Source organism: Poecilia reticulata, chromosome 18 (assembly GCF_904066995.2).
Source record: "Poecilia reticulata chromosome 18, P_reticulata-male-v2, whole genome shotgun sequence".
NCBI lineage: Eukaryota > Metazoa > Chordata > Actinopteri > Cyprinodontiformes > Poeciliidae > Poecilia > Poecilia reticulata.
In genome coordinates, this window is record NC_088847.1 from 2,198,561 (window position 1) to 2,218,772 (window position 20,212).

The following is a 20,212-nucleotide window of genomic DNA, read 5'->3' on the forward strand; positions in this document are numbered from 1 at the left end:
GGCAGAACAGGTGAAACTCAGACACTGGTAGCACTGGGAAACTTAACATGACACAACGTAAGACAGCCAAGATAAGAATCTGAAGAGGACACACAGATACAGGTGGGATTAAATACACAAAAGGGGAATCGGGGAACACGAGACACAGCTGGGAGCAATCAGGGCAGACAAGAAACTAAATTAACATACAGCAAAACCAAATTCTCACAATTTGCTCATGAAGTGAAATAGTTTTTAAAAGTAGAGCTAAAATAAAAGATTGAGCTTAGCAGTTAAAACCTTTAAATAACCGACACAATCAGTTGATCTGTGAGTAAAGAAAATCTAATCATTTTCATTTCAATTTGGAGCAAATTAACAGATGTGCTAGAGTGAGATTAGATTATGTGTGTATCACTCTTTGTGTCTTCCTCGTTAGATCAACTTCAGTGTGTGTATTTTTAGCAAGGGCTCCATCATGTTCTCCCTTGTTTCAAGGCTGTTGAAGCTGGGGAGTAACTTTGTGTGTCTTACGTCAGCAGCTGGGCGTTGTCGTGCTTTTTACGAGATTTGAGCTTCTGCCTCCACTGGAGGAAAGACCAGAGGGTGGCGTTTGGTTCTTCTGAGATGATACACTGATCTCTGTCAGTCCAAACCTCCAGGCCAATGAGAGGCACGCGGATGTTTAGATCTCTGTAGAACTAAACAGATACACAAAACCACCAGTAAGTGTCCAACAGTACACACACACATACGCACGTCTTTCTATCTCCACAAGGACTTTGCATTGACTTCCATTCATTTTTCATGCATATCTATAGCTTAACCATGACCATAATCCTAAGCATTACTAGTACCTAACCCTAAACCTAGAATAAACTCAATTCACACCCCAGGCCTAAACCTAACCCATAAAAGAACACTTCTTCTGTTAAGGTTTAGGGTCCCATAAGAAGAAGTGGGTCCTCACAATATAGTATTTATTGAAAAAAATCTGCCTTACAAGTTGATAAATGCTAAAACACACATACACATGTTCAATTCACAGTCTTCCCTTAAGCTCCTATAAGAGAGTCTGGTCACGCAAGACTTTCTCCTTGATCTCCTCCAGAACGCTGTTGAGGGACACGACTGATTAAATCCCAATGAGACTTCATGGAAGAGTAAATATTTGTTTTAACTTCTCAATTACCGATTGTGCACATGGACTATAAAAGATAAAAGGCAAAGTACAGTGGCAATGTGTGACGTTAAGAAATGGAGGAGAATATTCTATTAGCTTATCAAATCCTCTGCAGAGAGTGGCAGACAGCCGCACATTATCCCAGCAAACTTACCTTATCCACATAATTAGCAATTTCCATTATCCTTGCCTTGGTCTTTTCATAGTTCCTGTCCTGTCGTTTGAACTGCAAGAGTGAGAATAGATAGTATTAGTGTTATGACTCAAAGAGACTCCAGTCTGTTCTTTACACTAACTAATGTCCTGTAAAATCACAACCCTACCGATCAATGACAACCTAAGACCTAATAGCTATTATTTAACTGTTGAAGTCAAAGAAATATGCTTCACAAAGCCTACTCCAAAACCCTCCAAAAGTCAAACTGAGAAAAGGAACACCTTTTTTTTATGGGACATTGTAGAAAGACATGACACTAGTTTTTTGTATTTGTGTTTCTGATCCTTTTTTAAAGTGTTTTGTGTACATTTTATAAACCACCTAACCTGGCAGGCTTAAGAAAATCTTTTAGTCACCTATAAACAGTCTGAGTTCCCAGAGTGAGAACATAATCAGCTGAACAAATCAGAATAAATAATCAGTCTGAGCATCTCAAGCATTCAACATGCTGTGGTGAGTGAATTCTCACAGGTGCAGGTTTGCAGGGCAGTATAAAATTAAGTTTTGTTATCATTGGGTCATTGCTTTATTTCTGTAATGATGTTGCCTATGTGTGACATCACTGAGTAGTTTACACCACAACATTTTTCAGTATGTCCTAATAAAATACGAGTTAGTCAGGTTTAATTTAAAATAATAATAAAAAAATGCTACAGTTTTAGATGTTAGTAAAGTGATGCTGGAACTTAAAGCAACATATTTTCTCTGATATGCAGGGATAACAGGCAACAGTTCAGACTTTTTCAGTTGTCGAATAACAAAAAGGAATCTGAGCAGAAGTTATCTTGATGAGGTATAATCTGTCATAAAGATCATCTTATTGATCTTGGGCTTAATGTTAGAACCTAAAATTAGGGATGTACTGATTGCAGTGGTCAAACCAATCACGGATCACTGACCTTTAAGAGTCTGACCTGCCAATTTCAATTTTGTCCAATACTGATATGTTAGAGATAAAATCTATCTTCCAGTGAATGGCATGGATGATTTTGACTTAATAAATGTCAAATTCCCATTAGTTTAGTGTTATTTTAGATAATCAAACTAACAATGTTAAAGTTCCCTCTATCTCAAAAAAATTGAAACTAATTAAAAAGTTTGTTTAAATGTCCACCAGGTCACGTTAGACGTGGGATCACTGTCACCAAATTAGCAACTTTGTTACTTTTCTTAGCAACATTTTAGACAAAGAAAATTGGTATTGGACAAAAAAGGAATTGGCAGGTCAGACTTTTAAAGATCAGTGATCCTTGATTGGTTTGAACACTGTAATCAGTACATCCCTAATTCTAGGTTCTAAAAAGTTACTAAGTAAAGCAGTACTGGTTCAGTCATACTGCACTGAAAAACAAAATGTCATGAATGAATGAAACATTTCACAATTTGAAGCCACTATTAGGGCTTGAGATGGCAGGCAGCTGTTGAAAATGCGACAGTGTTTAAGCAGCTTCCTGAATTTATAACAGAACACAGTCAACAAAAATAAGGTGGTTCAAACTGGTCAGCATTCAGGTTTAACGTCTTATATGTCCAGAATTTTAAAAAGTCAACATGTGGGAGAGGCAGACTTTATTTAAAACAAAAGCAGCTAGAAACCTTTGTTGTAAAACATTTAAAAAGAGTTCTGACAATGCTTTTGAAAATGACAAGCATTGTTAGATGAAATTCAATAAAAATATAATAAAACAGAAACACATTTTGCCATATACTGCTTCTAGTTTAACCCAATGCTCAGCGCTGTTTTACTCTCATGTCACAAAGCGTTCAAACTTTTATGGAAATGGGATTTTCAGAACAAGAGCACCACTCTGCTCAGGGACTCTGTTACCATGGCACTAATACACTAGCAGAAGTATTTGAGAGAAATCCTGAATCTTATCACAGTGGCATATTTTCTGTATAAAAGCCCTTAACCTTTACATCCCAACTAAATCTACTCTCATTAATCAGAAGAAATCTTCTGGCTTCGCTCCACATGCATTTCTTCACTATTATTATTTCAGCTCAAAGCTGTCAAGTGCTCCATTAGCCTGAGTGCAATGATTTTGTAGAACTTCCAATTCTGTTTCCAGTCTTACTAGATAGCTTCCTGATATATTTAGAGGCAAACGTCACAATTGATTGTACTGAGGAATATTCCCCTGAGGGCGGAGTAGGATGGGGGAGAAAGATCTTACCAGTGTGCTGTCTGCCACGATGTAAAGCTCCATGTACTTAGTCGTACCCCAGGTATTTCTCTTAACCTGATATCAAAGAATAATGGAAGATAAAAATATGATTATACATAAAGCACCAGCTGCAGTATGTATTACACTCAACACAGATAAGACATTTAGCAGGGTGATAAATGTCTTATCACCCTGCTAAGATAAGACATTATCATTTTGCAGTCTCCTGACTGCTAAATGACTGGGGAACAGTCTCCTGTTTTTGTAAAGCATTTTATAAAGAGCTGGTTCCAATGGTACTAAAAAGTAAAATAATATATTTTTACTTTGTTTACTATAAATGGAATACATGTATGCAGCCAAAAATACAATATTTTACACAATAGAAATGAGAACACTTTGAGAATTGCTCCTTAACCTCCAGCTGGCCTCACAGATGGCCACTGACCCTGGTTCTGCTGTAGGGGAGCTTCTTCTTTCTACCGTCACAACATGCTTGATCAAGACAATTGATTCAATCAGCTATGCTTCCTTCAACAGTTGGAATTTTACAAACTGGCATTAAATGACTGACTTTAGCTGCATTGGAATATGTATGATAAACTCTGCTGTATTCAGATATTCATCTTAATATCGGATTACACCAGAATGAACAATGACCTTTGACATCCTTCAGTCCAGTTTCTGTGCTGGGCCTTATGGAGACTTTCCTGTCCAAGTATTTAATCAGTGCAACAGTTGACACTGTTGACCACAATACATACTTGACAGGCTCAGGTCTTATTAAAATAACATGGACTTTATCATGTCAACTTTACATCAGAGTTGATAAAAATCACATGTGGGGTACCCCAAGGTTCCATTTTGGAATTCCTCCTGTTTAATATCTACATGCTGCCATTAAATGCTACTGGAATCTGGGTATAAATGGACTCAGACCTGAACCTCCAGAGACTGTCAGAATCCCTGAGTGTTTGAGTTTAGGTTTTCATCTGTGTGTCCATCTGTTTTGATTACTTCCTGTTATTCACCTCAGCTTGCCTTGTCTTATAAGCTCATCCATTTGTAACCAGCAAAGTACCAAAACATGCCGTACGAAATAACATGATCAGCTGATGTTATTTCATGATCGCCACAATATCAGCAGAACAATTGTGCAACCATCATCACTGTGACCATGTGTCAAGAAGGGCAGTCTAAAAGAAGCATCCAGAATACTGCAGCACAGTACTTTTTTCTGCTGATTTCTCAATTTTGATCTAGAGAAGAAAATGTGAACCATTTCAATACAATATACAGTAATAAGTAATAAATCAGATTTTTTTTAAGTGTAACTATCACAAAGTGAAATACATATAGATTCATTCCACTAATCTTCTTAATTTATGAAAATTGATGCTTTTCTGCTTGTAGCCAGTGAAAACATAACATTTAAGATTAGAATATTACATCAGACCAATAAAAAACACTAATAAAGAAATGTTAGCGTAATAAAGATAGCTTCAGTAACTGCTTAAAGGCTGTTATTTTTAAAAGGTACTTTTAATCTGACAAGGAAGCCTCAAAAGAACAGACATTCTAGTTGCTTGTAGACCAAACCATGAGAATATTCACAATTGTACCCTGAACCATTCTCATGAATAAGAGGTGAGATCAAAATCAATCCATCCATCCATCCATCCATCCATCCATCCATCCATCCATCCATCCATCCATCCATCCATCCATCCATCCATCCATCCATCCATCCATCCATCCATCCATCCATCCATCCATCCTCTTCCAGCTCCTCCGGGGGAACGCCAAGGCGTTCCCAGGCCAGCCGAGAGACACAGTCCCTCCAGCGTGTCCTGGGTCTTCCCCGGGGCCTCCTCCCGGTGGGACATACCCGGAACACCTCACCAGGGAGGCGTCCAGGAGGCATCCTGACCATCTGCCCGAGCCACCTCAACTGGCTCCTCTCGACGTGGAGGAGCAGCGGCTCTACTCTGAGTCCCTCCCGGATGACTGAGCTTCTCACCCTATCTCTAAGGGAGTACCCAGCCACCCTGCAGAGGAAACCCATTTCGGCCGCTTGTATCCGTGATCTTGTTCTTTCGGTCATGACCCAAAGCTCATGACCATAGATGAGGGTGGGAACGTAGATCGACCGGTAAATCGAGAGCTTCACTTTTTGACTCAGCTCTCTTTTCACCACGACGGACCGGTACAGCGCCCGCTTCACGGCAGACGCTGCCCCAATCCACCTGTCGATCTCCCGCTCTCTTCTTCCCTCATTCGTGAACAAGATCCCCAGATACTTAAACTCTTCCACTTGAGGCAGGACGACCCCCTGACCCGGAGAAGGCACTCTACCCTTTTCCGGCTCAAGACCATGGCCTCGGATTTGGAGGCACTGAGCCTCATCCCGGCCGCTTCACACTCGGCCGAACCGCTCCAGTGAGAGCTGCAGATCACGTCCGATGAAGCCAACAGGACCACATCATCCGCAAAAAGCAGAGATGCGATCCTAAGGCCACCAAAACGGATCCCCTCAACACCTCGGCTGCGCCTAGAAATTCTGTCCATAAAAGTAATGAACAGAATCGGTGACAAAGGGCAGCCTTGGCGGAGTCCAACTCTCACCGGAAACGAGCCCGACTTACTGCCGGCAATGCGGACCAGACTCTGACACCGGTCATACAGGGACCTGACAGCCGTATCAAAGGCCCGGTACCCATACTCCCGGAACCCCCACAGGCCCCCGAGGGACACGGTCGAACGCCTTCTCCAAGTCCACAAAACACATGTAGACTGGTTGGGCGAACCCCCATGCACCCTCCAGAAACCTGCTGAGGGTGTAGAGCTGGACCAGTGTTCCACGACCAGGACGAAAACCACACTGCTCTTCCTGAATCCGAGGTTCGACTATCCGACGACCCTCCTCTCCAGGACCCCTGAATAGACCTTACCAGGGAGGCTTAAGAGTGTGACCCCCTGTAATTGGAGCACACCCTCCGGTCCCCCTTTTTAAACAGGGGACCACCACCCCAGTCTGCCAATCCAGGGGAACTGCCCCCGATGTCCATGCGATATTGCAGAGTCGCGTGCCAACACAACCCCAACATCCAGAGCCTTAAGGAACTCTGGGCGGATCTCATCCACCCCCGGGGCCCTGCCACCGAGGAGCTTTTTGACCACCTCGGCGACCTCGTCCCCAGAGGTTGGAGAGCCCAACAGAAGGCATGTTGGTGGGATTGAGGAGGTCTTCGAAGTATTCCGCCCACCGGCCCACAACGTCCCGAGTTGAGGTCAGCAGCACACCATCCCCACTATAAACAGTGTTGGTGCTGCACTGCTTCCCCCTCCTGAGACGCCGGATGGTGGACCAGAATCGCCTCGAAGCCGTACGGAAGTCTGTCTCCATGGCCTCTCCAAACTCCTCCCACGCCCGAGTTTTTGCCTCAGCGACAACCCGAGCCGCATGCCGTACCCATCAGCTGCTTCTGGAGTCCCTTAGGCCAAAAAGGCCCGATAGGACTCCTTCTTCAGCTTGACAGCATCCCTCACCGAAGGTCCACCAACGGGTTCGAGGGTTGCCGCCGCGACAGGCACCAACAACCTTGCGGCCGCAGCTCTATAGCCGCCTCGGCAATGGAAGCACAGAACATGGTCCACTCAGACTCAATGTCCCCCACCTCCCCCGGAACGTGTTCGAAGTTCTGGGAGTTAAAGCTCCGTCTCACAGGGGACTCCGCCAGACGTTCCCAGCAGACCCTCACTACACGTTTGGGCCTGCCAGGTCTGACCGGCTTCCTCCCCCACCACTGGAGTCAACTCACCACCAGGTAGTGGTCAGTGGACAGCTCCGCACCTCTCTTCACCCGAGTGTCCAAGACATACGGTCGCAGATCAGATGAAATGATGACAAAATCGATCATCAAAATGCGGCCTAGGGTGTCCTGGTGCCACGTGCACATATCCACACCCTTATGCTTGAACATGGTGTTCGTGATGGACAATCCGTGATGAGCACAGAAGTCCAACAACAGAACACCACTCGAGTTCAGATTGGGGGGCCGTTCCTCCCAACCACGCCCCTTCAGGTCTCATTGTCATAGCCCACGTGAGAGCGTTGAAGTCCCCCAGTAGAACAAGGGAGTCCCCAGGAGGGGCACTCTCCAGTACCCCCTCTAAGGACTCCAAAAAGGGTGGGTAATCTGAACTGTTGTTCGGCCCGTAAGCACAGACAACAGTCAGAACCCGTCCCCCCACCCGGAGGCGGAGGGAGGCTACCCTCTCGTTCACCAGGGTAAACCCCAACGTACAGGCGCCGAGATGGGGGGCAACAAGTATGCCCACTCCTGCCTGGCGCCTCTCACCGTGGGCAACTCCAGAGTGGAAGTATGTCCAGCCCCTCTCAAGGAGACTGGTTCCAGAACAAGAGCCATGCGTCGAGGTGAGGCCAACTATTTCTAGCCGGAGATCAAAATCTTCTCAAAAAAGCAACTTGCAGCAACAATTCTGATAAAACTGGCCAGCATTCAGGTTTGTCTTGTATGTCTAGAATATTAAAAAGTCAAAATGTGGGAGACATTCTGTGGATCTTACAGTCTAATGGAACTCAGTGTCAAAAGGCAAACGTATCAACAAAGCTTAAAGAACTATAAGATTACTAAGATATTAAAGAGGCAGTATTATGTAAAATCAACTTTTTTGAGCTTTGCATGGTGTTGTAAGGTTATTCCCTAATCATAAACAGTCTTGCCTTAAGTCTTTCATGCATGTTTGGTTGACATGGAGATTAAAGAATTTCTCATTCAGCTTTGCAAAACGCCTGGGTGGAACCGCCACCTCCTTCCAGATGCAACTGCGAGGAAAAGCTGCAGTTTCCAAGTTTCCAAGCTTCCACTTCACAGAGCAGTCCTCCACAAATCCCCCACACAATTACTTCAGACTAGCCAACAGAAATTAGCAAACACCCATCTGCTGAGCTCATGTGAGCTACTTCTCAGTGTAATGCTGATAAAGATGTTGTTACAGGAGCCATGTTGTGATAACTTCCTGAAGGTGGAGTTTCAGAAAGAGCAGGAGGTTTTAAAGAGACAGAAGCCCCATTTCAAGGCATTAAATAAAGTATTTTTTAAAGTCATATTTGATAAATATAGAATTGTTACTTGTGTGTGCTGTAAAATGGTCCTATGTGCCTGGAAAACATAATACTGCCGCTTTAATCACATGAAGAATCTGTGGTCAATTTTCAAAAAGCAGGTAGAGAAACAGAAACCAACAAGCTGGCCACTTTAAACAGATAAGAAGACAGATCGAGTAACCTGTGGTCAGTTTTAGTCTTCTGAGACAGACAGAACCCCGCACCACCCTACGGCCAATTAGGAACCAATAAAACTCACTCATGCTTTTGAACTACTTAGGAAAACATGGGAACAGTCCACAAAAAAGCTTATGGGGTTAAAAATCCAATTAGGAACATGTTGTGTGGAAAGAGTAGTAATTCAGAAAAGTCTAAATCAGTATTTATCTGAATAACAGCATGGATTCTGTGGAGCTGTGGCTACAGACTGGACTCATCCACTCCCATAAACATGCACTGATGTATTCAAACACTGCTGATTTTATATGCAAAGATTGTCAAAAATCGTGGTCTCCTGGTCAACTAAAGCTGGCATTTCTGCATAACAAGTATTAATAGGTGGCTGTGGGGGAACTGGGAAAACCGGAGGTTGTGTTACTGTAGAAATGAACATAAAACGTTAGGAAAGGATAAAACCCTGCAGGAGGACGAAGAGTCCAGATAGATGAGGTCATTTACAAGCGAATGTAAACAAAAAAAAATGGGGATAATAAACAAATAAAATAAAACTAGAGAAATAAATGTGCCCCCAACAGTCCAATTAGACACTAAAATGCCCACTTTAGGAGCCCTTTTTCTGCTTTATATTTTTATTTTTTATAAATGAACAGCTAATACATCTTCTTAAAATCAGAACCTAAGCAAGATAGAAGTCTAAGATAATATTTTTGTTCAGAGGAGAGACACTTTACACTGTGCAGGAAAATGGCTAAAACTAATTGGTACACCAAAGAAAAAAAACACATGACACGCTGCCGTGTGTTAAATCTTGCTGGACTGGGGAAACGCTATCAGTGTTTTCCGAAGTACTTTCATTGGAAAACATGAACATTTTGTCGTGTTTTATTCTTGTTAACCCGACAGTGTGTAACGTCTCATATTGTTTCTTTGCTTATGACTTTCCTTTTAGACAATAAGTTAGACAAATAGCATTTGTAGCTCACAAAATGCTACAAATGCTATAAAATCCTTGACTTTTAGAGTGCTACTCATACATGCTGCTGATTAATTGATCAGTGTTTATAAGTTATGGCTCCTGGGAGCCACCAACTATTAATTTTATTTCTCTAATTATAAGAGTATCGAATGACCTAGGCAGATGTTCACTGAATGACTGCAGATAAAGTATTATTGACAGAGGCAGTTCAGGACACTTGGGTCTTAGAGACTCACCCTTGACTGAAGCGGTGCCACCAGGTCTGAGATGAGGCTGGTTTGTGCGGTGTGATGGCCATGGCCACAGCTTCCACCTTTAATTGGCAGTTCCTTGGCATTCAACAGTGAATGGTGGGAAGAATTCACACCGTTAATTGGCTCCAGGTAGTAGGTGTCACTAGAGTTGAATGAAATCAGACCCCTGTATCAGGGAAAGTGATTGGGAGAGAAAATACAATGAGAGAAGCTAGAAAAACTGAAGTCATATGAAGAACAAACGCTCAGTCTAAGGCTCTGAAGAAATTACACCACTGTTGTATTCTGTTGTGGAAAAAATGAATTGCCAAGTACTTTTAGATGAAATCACTCAGGTTTCTTTGTATAGTACAGTGAGCTTATGAGTCAATCAGTAATGAAGCAGAATGAAAGTTCCACTAGGCACAGTTGGCAAATAGGTTTTATACCAAGGATAAGGATCCAAAACAAGCTAGAGACAGTCTGGTTCCATGCAGCTGCAGGAAAACAACACACACACACGCACACACACACCCGCACACACACACACACGCATATATATATATATATATATATATATATATATATATATATATATATATATATACTGCTCAAAAAAATAAAGGGAACACTCAAATAACACATCCTATATCTGAATGAATGAAATATTCTCATTGAATACTTTGTTCTGTACAAAGTTGAATGTGCTGACAACAAAATCATACAAAAATCATCAATGGAAATCAAATTTATTAACCAATAGAGGCCTGGATTTGGTAAAAATAAAGAAAAATCTAAACTACTTTCACAAACTTTCAAGCAGCACCTTATATATATCTCAGTGACGTGCTGTCAGGGGACCACACCTGTCATCATGGAAAATAATATAATCATTTATAAAGATATTTTCAGCCTGTGGTTTGTACTATAAAGTACCTATTTTTTCATTTAATTTAACCAAATCTGATGATTTTTTTTCTTCAAAATCGCTGAATTTTTGCATTTTCCCATTCAAATGCTTGGAATCGAAGCCGGTAAAGCAGTAGTGAGCTGTGCCTCACCTGGGATTGCGCAACTTCTCGCTAATGCACCGGTTGCCATTCTATGAGAGCATGCTCCTCCTGTCTGTACGTCGCCAATAAAATGGTTAAAAACATTTAATGTATGAACTGATTTTCCATAATTTAGCTAATATATTTAATGTACTGTGTTTTTATTGTCACCAACTGTGTGTGTAACGTGTTTCGTGTGCTGAGGAGCAATCATAAACGGCAGAGAACAGATTCGAGGTGAGGCAGGCAGTTCTTGTGCCTCATCGCTTGGGGCGCTCATGAACCCAGACATTGTGACTCCACAACTGCAGAGTAAGAGACAGTAACAGCGAGCTAGCCATACAGGAGCTGCGCTGATACAGAGAAAGAAAGAAAGAAAGACGTGGTTTAGAGTTGTATTTTAACGGTTTCTCCCTTTGCTGGTAAGCACAGCATGAAATTAATAATATCTACATGTCTACATTTGATTGAGATAACAGAATTACTCTGCGGCGGCGGAGCGGCTAAGCATCACATGTTAAAGAATAGTCTTTTTGCCTTCCAGCATTGTATGCATGCGCAAAATTTCCTTACGTTAACAATAACATGCAGGGGGTCTAGATTTGTAAATCCGATTATAATTAAGTCGGTGCCTCATCAGCTATGAACCTCACCGCACGTCACTGATCAAAAATTCCCTTCTCACCATCCGTGGGAGGTCTGCTTAATCCTCTGAGCTCGGGTCCTCTACCAGAGGCCTGGGAGCTTGAGGGTTCTGCGCAGTATCTTGGTTGTGCCTAGTACTGCACATTTCTGGACTGAGATGTCTGATGTTGTTCCTGGGATCTGTCTTAGCCACTGCTCCAGTTTGGGGGTGACTGCCCCAAGAGCCCCGATGACCATAGGCACCACTGTGGTCTTCATCTTTCAGGCCTTTTCCAGTTCCTCTCTGAGGCCCTGGTATTTCTCCAGTTTCTCGTGCTCCTTTTTCCTGATGTTGTAATCACTTGGTATTGCTACATCCACCACAACGGCTTTCCTCTGTTGTTTATCCACCACCACGATGTCCGGTTGGGTCGCCATTACCATTTTGTCTGTTTGGATTTGGAAGTCCCACAGGATCTTAGCTCGGTCATTCTCCACCACTTTCGGGGGTGTTCCCCACTTTGATCTCGGGGCTTCCAGTCCATATTCTGCACAGATGTTCCTGTACACTATGCCCGCCACTTGGTTATGTCATTCCATGTATGCTTTCCCTGCCAGCATCTTGTACCCTGCTGTTATGTGCTGGACTGTCTCAGGGGCCTCCTTGCACAACCTACACCTTGGGTCTTGTTTTCCATAGCCCCATCGAGTTTGCAATGAAGGCTCTTAGAGTCCTATTGATGTTGTACATCTCTAAGCATTCAATGATCCAATTGTGTGGCATTGAGTCATAGGCTTTCTGATGCCCTTCTGTGCTTATGTATTTATTCATGTGCCCACTTATCTTAGCCGCTATGATCCCTGACATGAGCTTCCATGTTGTAGAGAGACAAGTTATTGGCCGATAGTTGAATGGGGCTGAACCCTTTGAGGGATCCTTCTGGATCAGGTTTGACCGACCTTCAGCTAACCATTCAGGGTGAGTCCCATTTTGTAGCAGCTGGTTCAGTTGAGTTTCCTATATGCCTTTCCAGTATTGTTCAGTCCTCCAGCCTTGGTGGGTCTGCTCTGTTGTTATGCACCTCTTTGGAGTTCTGACAGCTCGCTCACTTCCCTCCTTGTTTTCTTGATTTTAGCCTCTAACCGTCTTTTCCATGGTGGGTATTGGGTCTCATGGTTGCTCTTATAGCCAAGCATCTCAGGGATCACTGATGCTGAACTGTATGTCCAGCTCATTGGTTTCTGTTATGGTGTTGGTAGGGATAGTTCTTAATGCTGCATTCACATCTTCAATGAGACTTTCTGATGGTACTTCACTCAACTGTTGTAATTGGCATCTGGGTTGCCTGGTGTTCATTCGGGCCACAATTCTCTCTCTCAGGTCAGTTGCTGCCTTGTTGAGCTTTGATGGTTCATTCATTACTGTGGTTACTCTGACCTGGCGTCCTGGCTCCTCCCCCTTGCCATAGCACTTGTGTTGTACCTCATCAATCTCAAGTGGTTATAGCAGTTGCCGTTTGCTGAGCTACTAGTTGTTTGGCAGTTAATGTTGACTGGGGATGTCGAACTAACCATTCCTTCCACATTCTTTGCATGTAGCCTCTCTGACTAGGGTTACTTCAGTAGTAGCATTCCAATAGATCCATGTTTTTACCTCTCGCCCATTTCCGTCTTGTTCCAGTAGCCCATTTTTCATCAAGGTGCTCTGGTTCCCCAGAGCACCTTGGTCACCAAGGTTACCAGACGCAGACCTTGTTTGGCCGGGCGACGTCTGAGCCGGCATGTCATGCTTATCAATGTCTCTCATGGTATGAGGTAGGCTATATAGCTCAAAGGGTCTTGCCTAAGGACCCACACTGGATAGCTCAATGTCACTGTTGTATGTTTGCCCCAGCATACACACATATATATATATATATATATATATATATATATATATATATATATATATATATATATATATATACACACACACAGTACAGAGCAAAAGTTTGGACACACCTACTCAAAACAAGTGAATGGAATTCATTGAGTTTCATTCAATGAGTTTCCTTTATTTTCATGACTATTGACATTGTAGATTCACACTGAAGGCATCAAAACTATGAATTAGCACATGTGGAAATATGTACTAAAAAAAAGTGTAAAACAACTGAAAATACGCCTTATATTCTAGTTTCTTCAAAGTAGCAACCTTTTGCTGTGATTACTGCTTTGCATACACTCTGCATTCCCTTGATGAGTTTCAGGAGGTAGTCACCTGAAATGGTTTTCACTTCACAGGTGTGCCCTGTCAGGTTAATAAGTGGGATTTCTTGCCTTATAAATGGGGTTAGGACCATCAGTTGCGTTGTACAGAAGTCAGGTGGACACACAGCTGATAGTCCTACTGAATAGAGTGTTAGAATTTGTATTATGGCAAGACAAAAGCAACTAAGTAAAGAAAAACGAGTGGCCATCATTACTTTAAGAAATGAAGGTCAGTCAGTCCAAAAAATTGGGAAAACTTTGAAAGTGTCCCCAAGTGCAGTCGCAAAAACCACCAAGCGCTACAAAGAAACTGGCTCACATGAGGACCGCCCCAGGAAAGGAAGACCCAGAGTCACCTCTGCTGCGGAGGATAAGTTCATCCGAGTCACCAGCCTCAGAAATCGCAGGTTAACAGCAGCTCAGATTAGCGACCAGGTCAATGCCACACAGAGTTCTAGCAGCAAACACATCTCTGCAACAACTGTTAAGAGGAGACTGTGAGAATCAGGCCTTCATGGTAGAATAACTGCTAGGAAACCACTGCTAAGGACAGGCAACAAGCAGAAGAGACTTGTTTGGGCTAAAGAACACAAGGAACGGACATTAGACCAGTGGAAATCTGTGCTTTGGTCTGATGAGTCTAAATTTGAGATATTTGGTTCCAACCACTGTGTCTTTGTGTGACGCAGAAAAGATGAACGGATGGATTCTACATGCCTGGTTCCCACCGTGAAGCATGGACAAGGAGGTGTGATGGTTGCTTTGCTGGTGACACTGTTGGGGATTTATTCAAAAGTGAAGGCATACTGAACCAGCATGGCTACCACAGCATCTTGCAGCGGCATGCTATTCCATCCGGTTTGCGTTTAGTTGGACCATCATTTATTTTTAAACAGGACAATGACCCCAAACACACCTCCAGGCTGTGTAAGGGCTATTTGACCAAGAAGGAGAGTGACGGGGTGCTGCGCCAGATGACCTGGCCTCCAAAGTCACCGGACCTGAACCCAATCGAGATGGTTTGGGGTGAGCTGGACCACAGAGTGAAGGCAAAAGGGCCAACAAGTGTTAAGCATCTCTGGGAACTCCTTCAAGACTGTTGGAAGACCATTTCAGGTAACTACCTCTTGAAGCACATCAAGAGAATGCCAAGAGTGTGCGAAGCAGTAATCACAGCAAAAGGTGGCTACTTTGAAAAACCTAGAATATAAGACATATTTTCAGTTGTTTCACACATTTTTGTTAAGTATATAATTCCACATGTGTTAATTCATAGCTCTGATGCCTTCAGTGTGAATCTACAATTTTCATAGTCATGAAAATGAAGAAAACTCTTTGAATGAAAAGGTGTGTCCAAACGTTTGGTCTGTACTATATATATAAGCAGATGCTACCTTATAATACAATCTGCCATCACAATCCCGTCAACATAATTTTCTCTTCTAAAACTCAAGGAAGCTTTAAAACTAGATGAATTTGATAAAGATAGTTTAAAGCACATGTCTTGACTTCTGTCATCTACAGAAATACTCAGATGACTCTGCAGTTGTCAGGTGTATCAGAGATGAGCAAGAAGCTGTGAACAGAGATCTGGTGAACCGCTTTGTGTCACGGTGTAGGAACAATCATCTCATCTTGAATGTAAACAAAACAAAGGAGATGATTGTTGATTTCAGGAGGAGCAGAGTTAGAGGACAACTGTGGAACATCTGGAGATGACGATGCAAAGAAGGATTCTTCATAAAATCAAGAAAATCATGGTCAACCCTAATCATGGGTTGACCCATGATGAGACTGTCTTGGGAAAACTCAGTGTCTTCAGACAGAGGCTTCTTCAAATTCACTGTAACAGAAGACCGCTACAGGAGATCCTTCCTGACAACAGCCATCCCTACCTACAATAGCTCTTTGAAGTTGGATTAATACGAGCTACAACATTATCTTTAGGATCAATAACTTATTTTTGAATTTGAATGATGAAATGTTGCTTTATGACTTTGAATATTTCTACCCAATGTAACCCATTGGGTTCCAAGCTAGGGGAGTTTGTCAACTCTTTTACCATATAGAGAATTGTCTGATGGGGACATCTAGACATTTAGGACAGGGAGGGTGTAACCCCCTGGGTTCTGTTAAGAGAATAAAATCATTAACTTCTGGCTCGTTATATTCTCTTGTGCTCCCGGATTCAATGATTCCATGCGTGGAAACAAAAGCCACACAGAAGATGACAGCGTCACAATAATCAGCATTTATTCAAGACAGATGCATACTACCACCAGAAAAGCACATCACACAACATCAGAAAACTCAGAGCACAAACAACACATGAATTTACCTGAGAAAAGGAAAAAGACAAAAGATGGAAACGACAAACAGACAGCAAAGACGTCTTTGGAGAATTGCAAGCGCAAATCTGATTTGTTACTCTGTGTGGAAAGTTTTATCTTCTTTAATTTATTCAAATAAGGCGCATCTTTGCTCATCCAACCAGGACCTGTCTCTGACCCTCTCTCTAAAGCCATTTGCTCCCATTGTCTAAGGAGAGCTTCTCCGAACTCCTGCTGGTTTATGGCTTTCACAGATCAGTGTGAAAAGCTGGAACTTCCTACTGATTGCTGCTGAGGGCAAAGATCTTGGCAAAAGATCTGCCTTAACTACAGGTAAAATAAAGGTGAATAGGCCAGAATAAGTTACACATTTTAAAACTATAATTAGGCTATTTCAATCAAGTCATGTTACATTTTAAAACTAGCTTATTTTAAATATATTTTCTTAACAGTTCCCAGGAGTATAAGTTGTTGTTTAAAAAAAATAACATTTAATGTATGCAACTTCATATCTTAAAATAAGATATAATAACTTCCAAATCTTTTGGTAGAAGATTTAAATTAGCAAGAGTTCATTAAAAAGAAAATAAACAGTTTGAGTAAAACTTCTGTTAAAATATTGTGTTCGGTCACTTTAAGAACGAACAATTATTGGGTAGTTTGTATGTAATGTACAGCTCAACACGAGGTGTGACAGACTACAGTGCTGTACTTTATTTGGTTGTTCTGCCTAAGGTCAGTTGCTATTGGGTGATTACACTTTACCTGAATTCTGATGGACTGGGGGGCGGGAGTAATCTGGAGAACGGAGGGAGAGAAGCGAGAGACGACGAGGAGACTCCGTGGAGAGTCCTGGAACTTTGGAAACTCCTTTTGGGGACAAAACGTCTAAAAAGCGCAACAACTTAAATGTGCACTAGCGCCAAGGGACCGCTGAAGGATCAAGGCAGAAGCGTTTGGTGAGCTGGGTGCTGGAAGTCTACACAGGAGCCGGTGGAGAGGAAGAGGCTAGCTACGCCTGCGCTGGACCCGCTTTTTGGACTTGGATGAGTTTTTCCTCCGCCTTTACCGAGAAAGGCGTGGCTGACTGTTATCTGGAGAGACAGTCACCAGGACCTTATACAAACCAGCCACTGTGGATCGAGGACCAGTGGTGTGTCGTCAATATCAGGCCTGCAACGGGGGGTTGAATGACTATAATGCCGGCTTTTATTTGTTTTATTTTATGGTGGGCCCACTAATTAAAAACTGTCATTTATTTTAAATGTATTTTGTTCAGACTAAAAGACTCTTATGTGTTCGGGACTGTTTAGAATAAGTCGATTTAGAACTCTATAAGCGTTTAAAAGAAAGGGAAAGTCAATATTTCTGAACCAGGTATTTGTTGTATTTTTATTTGTATTTTCCGGGTTAGTAGAAGGTTAAAGAACAAACACAAGGATAACGTTCCTTTAAGTTCTACTGATTCAGGCAGACGTAAGGTCTGCTGGTGACCATATTCAGTGTGATGGTATATTTTCACCTGTGGTTTACTTAAATAAGGTGAGACCTTTATAAAGTCTCGTTATTCATGGGTCAGACATCTGCAGTTAACTAAGTTGAATGCTTTATAACAGTGGTTCATGGAAAATGTAGTGAAACCAGTTTCTTGGGGTGTAACCTTAAATAGATAGAACCCAGAGCGCTAGATTTAGCCTTTGACACCAGAAAGCGCTACACCAACAAAACAGTTTTTAATGAATACAAGTAAACTTTAAATTTAAATGGAGTGACTCTAGAACCTAGTGCAGTTTACTCTAACATGTATTTCTGTTTTGACCTTGGAAAATAACTCCTAAACTGCTAACTGAGGCTGGATGAAAAGTATTTCACCTCGCCTGTGAACATTCTGCCAGAGTTGCTGTTTACTTCACAGCAGACACAATAGGCCCAAAAGGAATCAATTAATTTTTTGTAAAAGGAGTTGTGCTTGCTATTATGTACATTCACAGTGCCTTATCGTATGGGCATACTGTCGCTGGGCTCTGAGCCATGTTTTTAGACAATACAGTAGCTTTCTCTTTTTTTTATGTTTCCAAGGCTATAAGAGAACTCCCAGAAAAACAATCTGTAATTCCACCAGAGTTTATAAAAAAACCCTTTTTTATGGAATGAAAGTTGGTGACAGGGAAAATGGGCTGGGAACTGAAAAGCAGAAAAATATGAAAGGACATAGCAAAATTACTACTAGAGAACCACATGAGAGCAGGGATATCATGTGACAACACAGTGAGCATGTGAAATGCACTGTTACTGTATTTTATTATTTTGCTTGTCAGTGGCCTGGTCACTGAGCACAGCAAAAGAAATTCCCAGAACTTTTTTTGGAACACGGCAGTTGAATGTGACGTTATTCCCAGACTCAAGTTCCAATTTTGGAGGGAAGCTGAAATGCAAGGTAACTTGTAAGCTGAGGTAAACAAAGGTGAAGAACTTGACTGTCAAGAAGATCTGTTTGATTTCCCTTTGTAAAAAGTAACAAACCAAGGTCCAAGTCAAATGTGCCTATCAATGTTAACATGAATCTATTACAGAATACATATTTGTTTGAGAGAGATGCATTCAACTAAAGGTTCAACAAAATCCTTACTACAACAGCAGAGCACCCAAGGTGATACCTGTGCAATAACTGATCTTGTAAAGAGGAAACTGAAGGGAACTAACAGTTACTGATTATACATTTAAGACAGTTTTCTTGTAGACTGGCTTCTTTCAGATGCCTGAATACAGGAACTCTTAACTAAAAGCTTGAAATCCTCTAGAACAGCAAACATAACATTTCTTTCTGCTCCTCTGAGTCTGATCTCTCTGCTGGTTTACCGGAACATCTGCCTGATGTCATTTGATCAGCATTCAGATGTAAAAATACATTTTTGGATGAGCTTTCTGCGTTGCTGTAAAGCTCACTTTTATCAGTGGTGTGATTCTGACGTTAGAAGTCAGAATGTCTTGGCGTAATTTATTTAAGTATAAGTTAAATTCTTACATTGTTTTATGTAAATTTTATTTCAACATTTTTCATCCCAGTGATGGAGGAGACGGTATAATGTATAATGTCAGGGAGGAAAACCTCAGAGCAGCATCTGATATCTCACTAGTGGAAAACATTCAAATGTGATTCTACTCTTCCCCCTCAGAGAAACAGATCTGCATGACTCAGTTAGCATGGAAAATCTCATGAAGAGTACCATATTTGGAAAGAACCAAATAAGCAAATCAGATGAAACGGCACACACACCGGGAAGCACGGTGGTGAAGGATGATGATTAGGGCTTGTTTAACAAGAACAGTTAAAGTCACTGTTTACAGAAGAGTTGAGCTCTTCTGTAAACCAAAAGATTCCAAACTTCAGCATGGAGACATCAGTCTGACAGCTGTCCTGCTGTTCAGTATTAACAGCCTAGTCAACGTTCAGAGCACAGTCTAACTATAATCATGCTGTAGGAGAGCAGTGCTTAATCAAATCTAAAAAACAGAATGAAGTGAAGCAGTGTTGTAAAGAGTAATATCTAACAGCAATGTGTTGGACTCATCAGGGCATCTAAAAGATGTTTACTGCTAAACCAGGTGGTTCTAGAAGCTCCTGAAAATGACCCGACATTTCTCTATTGGCTGCTTCTGAATTTAGGTTTAGTTTAAGATAAATAACATTTAATGTTATGTAATATTTTCTGTGGCATTGTTCATTTAAGGTTCAATTTTCCTGGATCTGATCATGTTTAGTTATGTAACAGTCTCTATAATTCTAGAGACATTGAATTCTGAGCTTGTTCCTCTGAACATTTATGGATTCTGATATATGATAGTCTTCATACAGACAAAGTGTACATGTTATTTTTGAAAGCATTTT

General features: G+C 41.8%; 1 protein-coding gene across 3 annotated transcripts in view; it reads right to left on the minus strand.

Annotated features, from left to right (window-relative positions):
* The window catches only part of adam19a (ADAM metallopeptidase domain 19a), a 182,697-nt gene that overhangs the window by 45,259 nt on the left and 117,226 nt on the right, over nucleotides 1–20,212 (minus strand). For 2 of the 3 annotated variants that reach the window (XM_081600059.1, XM_081600057.1), the window contains exons 6-9: nucleotides 10,071–10,254; nucleotides 3,557–3,622; nucleotides 1,317–1,388; nucleotides 514–680 (exon numbers count right to left, since the gene is read on the minus strand). In XM_081600059.1, the coding sequence (XP_081456185.1) occupies nucleotides 514–680; nucleotides 1,317–1,388; nucleotides 3,557–3,622; nucleotides 10,071–10,254 (489 nt within the window). The remainder of the gene's footprint in view (nucleotides 1–513; nucleotides 681–1,316; nucleotides 1,389–3,556; nucleotides 3,623–10,070; nucleotides 10,255–20,212) is intronic. The other variant, XM_081600058.1, reaches the window with a different exon arrangement.